The 13,900-nt window shown below is 37.2% G+C and overlaps 2 protein-coding genes across 2 annotated transcripts; both read right to left on the bottom strand.

Moving 5' to 3' along the window:
• Window positions 1–113: 113 nt before the first annotated feature.
• Window positions 114–8,076, bottom strand: MONOS_2855fu2856 (uncharacterized protein; the record flags this gene model as incomplete). Its single annotated transcript, XM_067872809.1, has 10 exons — window positions 114–648; window positions 717–835; window positions 1,072–1,324; window positions 1,650–1,674; window positions 1,988–2,047; window positions 2,365–7,450; window positions 7,521–7,625; window positions 7,690–7,781; window positions 7,855–7,951; window positions 8,065–8,076. Coding segments are annotated over 10 exons (5,850 nt in total). The 3' UTR covers window positions 114–647.
• Window positions 8,077–8,411: 335 nt separating this feature from the next.
• On the bottom strand, window positions 8,412–13,418 carry MONOS_2859 (uncharacterized protein; the record flags this gene model as incomplete). Its single annotated transcript, XM_067872810.1, has 1 exon — window positions 8,412–13,418. The coding sequence occupies exon 1, from the start codon at window positions 13,272–13,274 to the stop codon at window positions 8,412–8,414; it is 4,863 nt and encodes a 1,620-aa protein (XP_067723143.1). The 5' UTR covers window positions 13,275–13,418.
• Between the last annotated feature and the right edge of the window lie 482 nt (window positions 13,419–13,900).

The following is a 13,900-nucleotide window of genomic DNA, read 5'->3' as shown; positions in this document are numbered from 1 at the left end:
TCTTTTTCTTTTTTTTATTTACATTTCAAAGTTGCAGAAACTTCTTTTTGAGTTAAAAAATCAACATAAATCAAAGTGAAAAGAAAAGAAAACCTCATATTGAAACAGCATCCTTTTTGTCGAATTCCATTTTTTAAAGCATTTATTCTTCAAATCTTAAAAATAAAACAAAAATCAAAAGAAAATAAAAAATTTGATGTGAATTACAAAATGTATTCTTTGCTCAAAGAAACACACAAAATACACTTCAAAAAATGCAATTCTTTCAGACGATTAAATACAAGAAAAAAAGGCAATGAAGCAAAATAGTAAATTAAAAAATTTTGAAATCAGCAAAAATAAACAGAAAAATTAAAATAACATTCAAGATTCATAAAGAAATAAACCGTTTGAAAAGAGAGTCATAAAACAATTATTTTTTTTTTTTAAACAAATATAAAATTAAATATTCGATTCATATCATTGAACTTCTCAAAGAAATGCAACAGAATCCATCAATTCAAAAATGAATCAACCAAAACAGATGCAAAATGCGTTCATGTCAAATTCCCCATCGATATAAATACAACATTCTTGTTCGCTTTTCTTTCTTTCCTTTCTTTCTTTTCTTTTCTTTCAGCCTTGCCCAATCAAATTCTTCTTCTTTTTCTATTAAATTTCAAAAAAATTGAAAAAATAAAAGAAGAAGAAGAAGAAGAAGCACAATATAAACAGACTAATAATCGTCCTTGTTCCTGAACCAGCACACTTTGCTGGCTGTTCTTGGGCATTGCGGAGGGTGCAGAAGAGAGCGGAGAGACACATTCACTGACGAGTGCTTCATAAACAGATTGAACTGGAAATATTAATAAATAAAATAAATAAATAAATAAATTAGTTTATTTGTTTTGAATAATAATGATAATAAAGATATATATAAATATAAATTAAAAGTATAAATATTCTCTTTCTCTTTCTTTCTTTCTTTCTTTCTTTCTTTCTTTCTTTCTTTCTTTCTTTCTTTCTTTCTTTTTCTTTCTCTTTCTCTCTCTCTCTCCTCATCAATCTATCTATCTATCCATCCATCCATACACAGAATCTCACTCTCTGCGGCAGATCGCAGACAAAGACTGGCTGCACACAGTTGTTCACTGTGAAGTACAGCACCGCCGGAGCCAGCGGGTTTTTGCTCTCCTTCCGCACGTCCTCCAGCCAAGGGCCGTTGACAGGGGCGAAGAGGGGCCTGGCTGGGCGCTGGCTCATGTCGACGATGAGGGAGACGAGCGTCTCTTCAGAGAAGCAGTCACACCGGCGAGTGGAGCGGCCGTTCACTCGGGTGGTACCACTGGGAAAAAAAAAAAAAAAGAGAGAGAGAGAAGAGAGAGAGAGAGAGAGAGAAAGAAAAAGAGAAAGAAAGAAGAGAGAGAGAGAGAGAGAGAGAGAGAGAGAGAGAGAGAGAGAGAGAGAGAGAGAGAGAGAGAGAGAGAGAGAGAGATATGAGAGAGAGAGAGAGAGATGATTGAATGAATCAAAAAAAAAAAAAAATATTGAAGTTGAAAAATGAAATAAAAAAGATAAAAAGAAAGAAAATAAATGAAAATGGAATAGAAAATGATGAAGATATTGACAACAACAATGACAATTGAATGACTTCTCTTAAATGTGCATACTCTGTTCCAACATAGACAGCACTTCCTGAATAACAAGAAAAGGATGAATAAATAAATAAATAAATAAATAAATGAAGAATAAGATGAATAACAAGAATGAAAGAAAAAACGAGATAATAAATAAATTAAAGTGAATAAAAGAGAATAAATAAATAAATAAAAGAGAATTATAATGAGAAGAATAAAGAAGAACAAAAAGAATCAGAATAACAAGATGAATAAAGAATGAGTGTGAATAACATGAATAAATAAAAGAGAATAAATAAATAAATAAATAAAAGAGAATAAAGAAAGAAAAAGAATAAGAATGAATAAAAAGATTGAATATGAATGCATACTGTTAGTGCCCAGTGTGTATGAGAGAGGAACAGGCTCATCAGCATCAACCACTCCAACACCTGAAATATCACATCACATCACATCACATCACAAACAGAGGAGAAATTACACATTTCAATTAAAAAATGAACAAATAAATAAATAAATAAATAAATAAATAAATAAATAAATAAATAAATAAATAAATAAATAAATAAATAAATAAATAAATAAATAAATAAATAAATAAATAAATAAATAAATAAATAAATAAATAAATAAAATATCATAATCATTTTCTATTTCTTTTCTCATCATTTCTCTTTCTCTCTCTTAATTTCTTTCTCTTTCCCTTTCCATTCATCTCTTTCCCTTTCCTCCCTCCCTATAAACACACATCCCAAATCCAGCACTTTGTGGAACAAGAACGAGCATTCCCATATTCCGCTCTCAATAATCGGCGAAAGCGATATCACAACAGACTCCTCCTTCATCATCTCCACAAAGCCCCTCTTTGCCTTGACTCCGAGCGGGTCAGCAGAGAAAGGGAAGGGAAGCTCAAAGGAGAACGGGCGCTGGCCATCAGAAGAGAAGAGAGAGAGGAGCTGGAGACGCTTCTCGATCTCGTGGTAGCTGAGGTTCTCGTAGGAGGGGATGGGGGTGGAGGAAGAGGAAGAAGCAGAAGAGGAAGAAGAGGAAGAGGATGAAGAGGATGAAGAAGGGGAAGAAGAATGTGTTGTTGTTGTTGAGGATGAGGATGAAGAGGAATGAGATGATTGAGAAGATGTGGAGGAATGTGACGAATTCAATGAAGATGGAGTTGAAGATGATGAAGAGGAGGAAGAAGATGATGATGATGAAGATGATGAGGAGGAGGAAGAGGAAGAAGAAGAAGATGATGATGATGATGTGTTGTTATCATTATTATTATCAGATGCAGTGTGTACAGTCAACCCCAATGGAGATCTTTGACTCTCTCCCACTCCTCTTCCTCTTCCTCTTTCCCCTCTGCTTCCATTTCTTCTCCTTGTTGTCATCATCATCTCCTCTTCTCCTCCTTCTCCTCCTCCTTCTCCTCCTCCTCTTCTTCCTTCTCCTTCTCCTCCTTCACTCTGCCCATTCACCTGGTCAGCATCGGCCGATGTGCCAGGGATGGGCAAGAGGAAGTTGGTGCAGATGGCTGCACCCGAAACAAGGCGAAAGGGGAATGTGTCACTCGAATGCGAACGCGATTGCGATTGCGAATTTGACAATGGATTTGACTGTGATTGTGAAGGTGATTGTGAATGTTGAGAGTGAGAAAGAGAAAAAGAAAGAGAGTGAGGCGCGTAGGAGAAGCCAGCAACCGCCACGGTGGAGGAAGGAGGCAGCAGAGAAGGAGCAATGCAGCCAGAATGCACAAGAGAAGAGCTGGTGAACAAGGAAGACGTGACAAGATTGTTCCGAAAACTCCTCCGGTTTTCGCTCGACAGGCGAGAGAGGGTGTAAGGTGTGCTTGTGGCATAGCCAAAACGCTGATTGCCTTGTTCTCTTCTTCGCATGGCTCCCACTGCCACACTCTGACGCTTGCTTTTGTTGTTGTTGTTGCCTTCTCCTCCTCCTCTTTCTCCTCTTTCTCCTCTTCTTCTTCTTTCTCCTTCGTTATTTCCTGTGCCAGTATTGTTATTATTGTTATTGTTGTTTTCATTGTCATCTCTTTCTCCTTCTTCTCCCTCTCTTTCCATCTCTTCCTCGTCCCAATCTCCTTCATCATCATCATCATCATCATACCAATCATCATCTTCTTCTTCTTCATCTTCTCCATCTCTATCACGTGGCAATGGCTGAATAAACTGCCACCGCTGACTTGCAGACATCAGCATCCCATTCGTCCGACTTGTTCTTGTCATTCTCGATGTGCTTGTCATTCTTGTCATTCTTGTCATTCTTGTTCTTCTTGTCGTCCTTCCCAATCTTTCTGTCCTATTCATGCTATTCATGTTATTCATGTTATTCACTCCATACCTCTCGCTCTCACACTCACTCACACTCACACTCACACTCCCTCTCAATCTCTTTCTCCCTCCTCCTCCTCCTCTTCTTCTTCCTCCATACCCTTCATATCCCTCGTATCCCTCATATCCATCATACCCTTCATACCATCCTTCTCCTCCTTCTCCTCCTTCTCCTCCTCCTCCTCCTCTTCTATACACCTGTGGTGCTGGATAGAGTGAAGACACATCAAACGCATTCGTCACCGTCAGCAGTTCAGGTGCCGATGGGAATGCCAACTCCAACGTGGTTGGAATCGGCGGGGGAGGGTTCAGCTGCTCAAACACCTCATTCAAATGCAAGTCATCATCACTGCTGTCACCAAGAGAATGGACGCATCGGGAACTGGCTTGAAGAATTCCTCTTCCTTCTCTTCCTCTTTCTCCTCCTCTTTCTCCTTCTCCTCTTTCTCCTTCATCTTGTTCATTTCTTCTTCTTCCTTCATTATTATGGTTCTCATCATCTTCATCATATAAACTGCCCATCATCATTGGAATTAGTGGCTCTATGCTTTGCAACGCTAAATCTTCGATATCTTCCATATTCTCCTCTTCCTCTTCCTCTTCCTCATTTTCTTCCTCTTCTCCTTCCTCCCCTTCTTCCTCTTCCTCTTCTCTTTCTTCTTCTCCTCTTTCAAAACTCTGAAAATCTCTCAATGAACTCTTCATCATTTTATTCTTCTTCTTCTTCTTCTTCTTCTCTTTCTCTTTCTCTTTCTCTTTCTCTTTCTCTTTCTCTTTCTCTTTCTCTTTCTCTTTCTTCCTCTTCTCCTTCTCTTTCTCCATCACATTTGTATTGAAGATGTCTGAATCAAACACATTTCCCAATGATTCCAAACTTTCTCCAAATTGTTCTTCTATTCCTTCATCATATTCATTATCCACTATTTCTTCTCTTTCTTCTCTTTCTTCTCTTTCTCTTTCTCTTTCTCTTTCTTTTTTATCTTCTTTTCTTTCTATTTCTTTCAGTTTTCCTTCTTCTTCTTTTTCTTTTTCTTTTTCTTTTTCTTTTCTTCTCCTTTCCTTTTCTTCTTTCTTTATTTCCTCTTCTTCTCCTTCTCCTTCTCCTTCTTCTGAGTCAATATTGATCACAATTTCTTTCTCTTCCTCTTTTTCTGCCTTTTTCTCTCCTTCTGATTCTGAATCTATATCTATCACGATCTCTTCTTTATCTCTTTCTTTTATCTTTTTTCCTTTTTCTTTTTCTTTTTCTTTCTTCTTCTCTTTCTTCTCTTTTATTTTCTCTTTCTCTTCCTTTATTTTTCTTTCTTCTTCTTCCTCTTCCTCTTTCATTTTTGTTATGTTAAATTCTTTCTTAACTTCCTTCATCAAATCATCCACACTTTTGAATGGAATGTTTGATGGAGCATTTGAAACAGTATTGTCAACATCTGAATGAGAAGAAGAAGAAGAAGAAAGAGAAGAAGAAAGAGAAGAGGAGAAGGAAGAAGAAGAAGAAGAAGAAGAAGAAGAAGATGATGATGATGATGATGATGATGATGATGATGATGAAGTGTTAGCATTGATATCCACATCCACATCTATGTTACTGTTGTTGTTATTATTGTTATTTTCATCAGAAGGCGGAAGAGGAGGAGGAGAAAGAGGGGGAGGAGGAAGAAGAAGAGGAGAGAAAGGAGGAAGAGAAGAAGGAGAAGAAGGAGAAAGAGGAGGTGTTGAGGGAGCGGGTAAAGAAGTAGATAATGGAGAAGAAGAGGAAGAAGAAGAGGAAGAAGAAAGAAGAGGAGGAAGAAGAGGAGAAGGAGGGAGAGAAGGAGGAAGAGAAGGAGGAAGAGAAGGAGGCAAAGAGGGAGGCAAAGAAGGGGGAAGAGAAGAAGGAAGAGAAGGAAGATTTTCAGAAGAGGTGTCAGATTGAGAGAGATTCAAATGAGATTTCGTTTTGCCTTCTTTTTCTTCTTCTTTCATTGACTTTATTGTTTTTGACAGAGGATTCTTGTTGTTGTTGTTATTGTCAGAAGAGGAAGAAGAAGAGAAAGTGGACAAAGGAGAAGAAATAAAAGCAGATGAAGAGGAAGAAGAAGAAGAATGAACAGCCATCTTCTGTTGAGAAGACGAGCTAGAGGCAGTTGAAGATGTATTCATCCCTCTCAAAAAATTGAAGGCATCTGAATTTGCAGTGTCAGATGCTGAAACAAAAGGTGTTGGCAAATGAATACCAAACGGATCGGTTGATAGATAGCTGTCGCTTCTTCCTCTTCCTTCTTCCATTCTTCTTCCTCCTTCTCGTCCTTTTCGTCCTCCTTCTCCTTCTTCTCCTTCATCTCCATTCTCATTCTCCTTCCTCCTCTCTCTCCTCTGCATCTCCTCCATCTTCGCCTCTTCCTCTTCATCGCAGTCGATGTTCTCATCCATCAGAATCATTGCCAGCGCTTCTTCAACTGTGGATGGGTTGAACTGCGAGGGGGAAACAGGAGAAAGAGGGAGAGGAGGAGAAAGAGGAGGAAGAGGGGAAATAGAGGGCTTCAAAAACGATGGGGAGGAGGAAGAAGAAGATGAAGAAGCATTTCTTCTTCCTCTTCCTTCTCTTCCTTCTCTTCCTCCTTTTCCTTCTTCATCATCGTCCTTCTTCAGCTGCCTTTCAAACGGATCCAGTTCATTGAGCCTTGTCATCTGGATAAACAGCATCGCTTCTCTTTCTCTGATCTCCCTCGCCTCCTCCCACTCTTTCTCTATCTGCAGCTCAATCTTCTTCTTCCTCCTCCTCATGCCCACTCCACACGCCACTCCGTTCCCCATCCTGCTCTCCATACTCTCCTGCGCCATCATCTCATTCATTCCTCCTCCTCCTTCCCTTCCTCCTCCTCCTCCTCCACTGCCATTCCCATAATCACCCATCAATCCTCCAACCATTCTATCCCGTCCTCCTTCTCTTCCTCCTTCTCTCCCCATCCCCATCATCTCCTGCTCCTTCGTTCCATACGGTGAATTCACCATCAGCGACTCAGTGATTGCCTGCCCTATCCTCTGCTTGTTCCTCTTCCTCAGCATGTCCATCATGAGGTCATAATCTTCGTTCGGTTTCGCCTCACTCAGCGCAAACTCCTTCGTCTTCGTGCCATCGATGTACTGCACAATCTCCTCTGCCAAAGCAGAGAGCGGAGGAGGCGGGTCAGCCAGCTGCGCATTCCGGTCTCTGAGGTACTTGCTGTCTTCTCTGTACAATTTGGGGTGCTTGGCAATGAAGAGCAGCTTGTTTCGCAGAGAAAACAGGCGCTGTGGATGCACATTGGTGTTTGCCACAAGATGCAGAAGACATTCGAGAACAGCTCCTGTGATCCAGAGAGGGGCATAGGGAGGAGTGCTGTCAAGGTAGAAGGACATTACGGACTCGATGAAGGACTGCTTCATCAGCTTCACCCGGTGGGTGACAGATGTTGAGAACAGATAGATCAGAGCTTCGTTGGCATTGTCACGAATTATTTGGTTTCCATTCTAATTATCATTGAAGAAATAATTTAATAGGTAAAAAAATGGTAAAAAATGTTCGAATTAAAAATCAAACCATTGAAATGTTTTTAAGGGCAGGAATGAGTACATGTTCGTGGTATGAAAGGTTTCCATGTTCAACTCTATGTTTGATCATATTAAGAATATCAACGCAAGCCACCTGAAATTATTTTTTTCATTTTTATTCATCAAGTTGGAAAAAAATTATAAGAACGAAAACATACATATACTGGATCCTTTCTACGATGCAAAGCAATCCCTATTATTTCTGTGACAAGACCATGAGAAAGCAACTGTGAAACAGCTTGATTTCCATCTTCACGAAAAAATGAATGAATGAAAATTAAAAATAAACAGGAAAGCATAACAATAAAAATGTTAGTCAAAACTTTTTAGTATGTAAATCGGAAGGGTACGCAAAGCATTAAGCCTTAAATTTGTATCTCCATATCTTATTTGTCGAAAAAGGCAAAGAATATATTGAGGCTGTATATACGATTTATAAAATAAATAATAATTAACAATTTTTGTATTTATAAAAAACATATTAAAATAATAGCGAATAAAGTTTATATTTTTAACTTCAAAAATACGCAAACAGATAAATCCATTACAAGAGTTTCCGAAGGTGGACAGTAAGATATTAATTCTCTTCGTCTTATCCTACCAGTTAAATTAGGGATGAAATGAAAGGAGACAGTCATGAAGTGAATTAAAGCTTTGAAAAAATAAATAATGGTGTTTTTGGAAAATAAAAAATTAAAAAATTTTCTTTTTTCAGCGAAAAACAATATGACTATCTTAAATAATAAATTTCAATCCAAGATATCATTTCTGCAAAATGCTCTTTATATTTAAAGAGCAAAGCGAATCATCTCGAAATTATTCAATTTCTTTGGTAAATCTTTAGAAACAAGCTCAATATAATTGCCAACCTCATTCAAATTCATTCAAAATCCACTTGAGTCAGTTCTTGTGAATGTCTTGATCCATTTCTCTGTAAAGTTTCATTATTATCCTTCTTCTTCTTCTTCTTCTCTTTCTCCTCCTCTTCTTCTCTCTCCCCCTCTTCATTCAATTGTTCCTCAATATGAACATTAAATGAACCATCATCTGACAAAGATTGTGTTTCAATAGAAGGGAAATCATCATCATCGTCGTCATCATCATCATCAGTGTTATTTCCTGCTCTTCCTTTCGTATTCTGCTTAGATTGCATTGGTTCCTTTGTTTTGTTTGTATCTTTATTATTATTATTATTATTATTATTATTTAAATTGCTTTCTTTTTTATTGCTTTTCTTATTCCTTTCATTGTTTTTGCCATTATCTTCATCATTGTCTTCTTCTTCTTCATTGTCTTCATCATCATCAAAGCTATTGTGAGTATTTCTTCTGTTTGACCCTTTCTTTTCTCTTTCATTTGCACCTTGTGAATGAACACTTTCTAATTGTTCATCATCATCATCTTCTTCTTCTTCTTCTGTTGATGATGAAGAGGAGGAAGAAGAAGAAGAAGAGGAAGGAGAAGGAGAAGATGATGATGATGATGATGCAGAAGATGGCATTGTTGTTTCTTTCTTTTCTTTTCCTGTTTTTGTGTTAGCTTTTTTGTTTTTGTTTGTTTTCTTCAGAGTTTTCTCGTCTGTCACTGAAAAATTTGAAATTGCACCAAAAAACGGAGAAGAAGAAGGAGGAGAAGAAAGAGAAGAGGAAGAGGAAGAGGAGGAAGAAGAAGAAGAAGCAACCTGGTTAGCACTATGTTCTGAATGATGTTCTGAATGATGAGATGAATGAGACGAATGAATTGAATGAGTTGAATGAATGCTCTGTTGTGTGTGTGCCAATGAAGGCGTGGCTGCTTCTGGCGGATCTGTCTGTGTGTTTGGAGATTGGGATGATTGAGACGAAGATGATGTATTTGATGTATTTGATGAATTATTTGGATTAGATGTATTTCCTTTATTTCCTTTTCCTTTTTCATTTGGTTTTTCTTTTTGTTTTTCTTTTTGTTTTTCTTTTTCATTTTCCTTTTTATTTTCCTTTTTTGACTTCACATTTTTTGCATTCCCCTTTTTTGAGAGTGGAATTGCTGTCTTTTTGTTGCTGAAGTCGGCTGTTGTGGAGACGCCAACAAAAGCAGCTGGAATTGGAATGGGAGAAGAAGGAGAAGGAGAAGGAGAAGGAGAAGGAGAAGGAGAAGGGGAAGGGGAAGGGGAAGGAGAAGGGGAAGGGGAAGGGGAAGGAGAAGGAGAAGGAGAAGGAGAAGGAGAAGGAGAAGAAGAAGGAGAAAGAGAAGGAGAAGAAGGAGAAGAAGAAGAAGAAGAAGAAGAAGAAGGAAAAAGAGAAGAATGAAAAGAGGAGATATCTGTTGAAGAAGAGGAAGAAGAAGAAGATGATGGTGATGGTGATGTTTTAGCTTTTTTCGTTTCTTCAACTTTTCTTTCTTCTTTTTCTTCTTTTTCTATTCCATCTTCCTCCTCCTCTTCCTCCTCCTCATCATCATCTCTTTTCTGTTTTCTTTCTCTTTCTCTTTCATCTTCTTCATCTTCTTTGTCACTTTCATTTGTCAATGAACTAACATTACTGATTCTTTCCATCATAACATTTTCATCATCATCTTCTTCTTCTTCTTCTTTCTTCTTTTTCTCTTCTTTCTCTTCCTCTTTCTTCTTCTCTTTCTCTTTCTCTTTCTCTTTCATTTGCATTCTATTTGGTGAATATCCAAATTCATCTTCTTCATCAAAATCTTTTTCCCAATTGTCATATTTATTCTCTTCTCTTCTCTTCTCTTCTTCTTTTCCCTCTACTTCTTCTTTATCTTCTTCTTCTTCTTCTTCTTCTTCTTCTTTATCTTTATCTTTATCTTTATCTTCTTTCGATTTCTTCATCGTTTCTTCTTTCTTCTTCCTTTTTTCTCTTTCTCTTTCTCTTTCTCTTTCTCTTTCATTTTCTCCTTCAGAATAATCTTCTTCCTTCACATTCCCCAAAATTCCGATATCTTCCACACATTCATTATCTTCTTTCTCTTCTTCTTTCTCTTTCTCTTTCTCTTTCTCCTCCTCTTCTTCCTCTTCTTCCTCTTCTTTCTTCTTCTTCTCATCCTTTCTTTCTTTCTCCTTCTCTTTCTCTTTCTCTTCTTCTTTCTCTTCTTCTGCTTGTTTAGTTTTTCCTTTCCTTTCAAACACATTTTCATCTTCTTCCTCATCTTCCTTTCTCGAAGAACCAAAAGACCAAAACTTTTCTTCTTCTTCTTCTCTTTCTTCTTCTCTTTCTTCTTCTTCTTCTTCTTTTCCCTTCTTTTTCTTTGTTTTAACATTTTCTGCTAATTTTTCTTTTCTTCTTTCTTTTGCAATTGCTTTCACATTTGTTCTCTTTTCTTCAATTTCTGATTGATCTTCCTCTTCCTTTTCTTCTTCTTCCTTCTTCTCTTTCTTCTTCTCTTTCTTCTTCCTCATCTTCTTCTTCTCCTCCTCCCTTTCTTCTTCTTCTTCTTCTTTATTCTTCACATCAACCTTTTTCACTTCGCTTCTTGGCGTATCAATAAACAAATCACTAAACACTTCCACATCTTCCTTCTTTTCTTTCTCTTTCTCTTTCTTCTCTTTCTTCGCTTTTTCCGTTCTTTTTGGTTCTTTTTGCTTTGAATTTGCTTTCGTTTCTCTTTCATTTGCTTCATCTTTCCTTTGTCTTTTGTCTTTTTCTGCCTTCTTTTGTTGTTCTCTTTCTCTTTCTCTTTCTTTCATCCTTTCTTTCTCCTTTTCTCTTTCTCTTTCTCTTTCTTCTCTTCTCTCTTTGATCTTCTTTTCTTTATCTTCATTAATATCATCTTCTTCTTCTTCTTCTTCCTCTTCCTCTTCCTCCTTATTAAAATGAACTCTCGCCTTCTTCTGTGGCTTTACTTCCATCTTGTCTTTCTCTTCTTTCTTCTTTCTTTGCTTCCTTTTTGATTCATTCATTTCTCCTTCTTCTTCTTCTTCTTCTTCCTTCTTCTTCTTCCTTTTTACTTCCATTTCATCGTTTTTCTCTTTCATTCCCTTTGAAATTTTATTGTTTCTTTCTGTTCTTCTTTCTGTTCTTCTTTCTGGTTCTTTTTCATTTTTCGTCTTTTTCTTCAGTTTCAATGGACTTATTGTTCTCCTTTGCCCACTGCTTTGAATATTAGCTTGGCTGTTATTCTCGCTGTCTATCAAAAACGAATGCCCTTTCAGCATTTCCTCGTATGAGTCATCTTCATCTTCATCTTCATCAAAATCATCTTCCTCTTCCTCTTCTTCATTTTCCTTCTCCTCTTCTTCTTCTGCTTCTCTCTGTTTGCTCTTATCTTTCTTTCCGTTCTTTTCTATTTCCATTGCCTTCTTCCACAGCACTTGCTTCTGCTTCTGCTTTCTTTTCTTCTTTTTCTCTTCCTCTTCTCTCTTCCACATCGCATATTCAGTTGATATCCTTGAATATTCCTTCTTTAGCATCTCTTCCAATTCTTCTTCCTTCGCAATCTGATACAACATCTCAACCTCTTTCTCCACTTTCTTTCTTGTCACTCTCTCTTTCTTCTCTTCTTCTCGCTCTTTCCTTCTGACTTCTTCGTCACTTTCTCCTTCTTCTTCCTCATTTTCTTCTTCCTCTTCTTCATTCTCACCTCTAATAGTAACTGTGCTTCGATTTCCCTCTCCTTTCCTCCCTCTCACCCTCCTCTTCCTCCTCTCTCTCCTCATCTCCTTCAGCCTCTCGCTCACTTCTGCTGCTTCTGACCCCAAAATCCCCAGTTCTGCTCCCCCAACTCCGTTCATCTCCTCTTCTTCTTTTCCTTCTTTTCCTCCTTCTTCTCCTCTTTCTCCTTCTCCTTCTTCCCCAACCATCCCTCTCCCTTCTGCACTCACCTTCACTGCGCATCCAGCTGCAGCTGCCTCGTCATAAACAGCCACTGCCACATTCACCCGCTCTTTGTGCACAGCCCGCGAAGAGAAAGGCAGAAGTGCTGCTTCATACGGACGCTGCAGGAGGATGTGGCGGTAGAGCGTGTCAGCACATTTCACTGGATATGCGGGATGAATGTTTTTGTGAGAAAGAGAAGAAGGAGAAAAGGGAGTGGAGTTGTATGTGCGCGAAGGAGAAACGATGAGGGAAGGTGGAGTTGAATGCGTAGTCGTGGCTTTACGCTCCGTATGTGAAGAACGAGGTCTTTTTGTTGATGAATGTGAATGATTAATTTTTCGATCGCTTGATCTAAAAGAACTTCTCGGCGGTGTTGAAAGTGGTGCTAGAGGCGAATTATCGAGATATTTTTCGCTTCGGGAAGAATTTGCTTGAGGAGCTGGAAGTCTTCGATTTGAAGAAACAGAAACTTCATCTTTATTTGATTTCATCAATTCTTGATGTAAATGTTCATTTTCTAATTCAAGACGTTTTATCTCTCTTTTGTAGTTTTGAGTCATTTCATCATCTAAATACCCAGAAGATATTGCAGGAGGTATTGTTGCTGTCCTTGGTGTATCTCTAGAGCGATGAAGAAATGAAAGTTGATCATCAATTGATCTCAAACGACGCGATAATTCTGCATTTTCCTGCTCTAATTCTTTTATCTTTTTTGTATAATTAAGTTTAATTTGTTTGTAATTCAGAATACTCATACGAAAACAGCGAAAGATGATAGAAAGATAAATTCCTGGTTGAGCTTCCAATTCTTCTGCTTCAAATGAAGCAGGCAAGAGCATGTTAATAATTGGCTCTATTGATTGCAAATCATTTTCGATTTCAATTCTATCAATGTCACATTTTTGTAGAAGTTTCCAAATTATGCGTTGTGGCATTTATTCAAAGTGTTTGAAGAAAATACACATAAATGTATTTAATATGAATGTGTGATAATAATGCGTATTCAAAATTCTTTATAAGAGCTTGAATTTCTTGTTATTATGCAAGTTATAAATATTTTTTGATTTTTATATTATATTAATGGGTCATGCGTTTAAAAAATGAATTTTTTTCTCTCATTACCAAAATTTCAAAGAGAAACATTCAAAGCCAAAATGAAATGAAAAAATGAACAATCAGTCAGAATTTATCTTTTTTACATAAATTTGTTTATGATAAGTTATTGAGCAAAAATTTTTGATTGGAAATTGAAATAATCGTTTTCACACAAAAAAAAGAGAGAGAGAAAGAAAGAATTGAACTCATGAAGAAAAGAAGAAAGAAAGAAAGAGAGCAAGAAAAAGAGAAAAAAAAAGATAAAGAGAAAAAGCATGATTAAAAGAAAGAGAAAAAAATCCAAAGAAAAAGAAGAAAGTTTATATCGAAGAAAAAAATGATGACGACTTTCTGATAAAGAAGAAGATGGAAAAAAGGAAAGACAAAAGTTGCAGAAGATGACAGATAAGTGGTTTTCCATAAACAATTACGTAAATACATTTGAATCTTTTTGAAATCACTTTTT

This window comes from Monocercomonoides exilis, assembly GCF_001643675.1.
Source record: "Monocercomonoides exilis strain PA203 chromosome Unknown scaffold38-1042076, whole genome shotgun sequence".
Lineage (NCBI taxonomy): Eukaryota > Preaxostyla > Oxymonadida > Polymastigidae > Monocercomonoides > Monocercomonoides exilis.
Note: the sequence above shows the minus strand (reverse complement) of the source record. Positions and strands in the feature narration are given on the sequence as shown.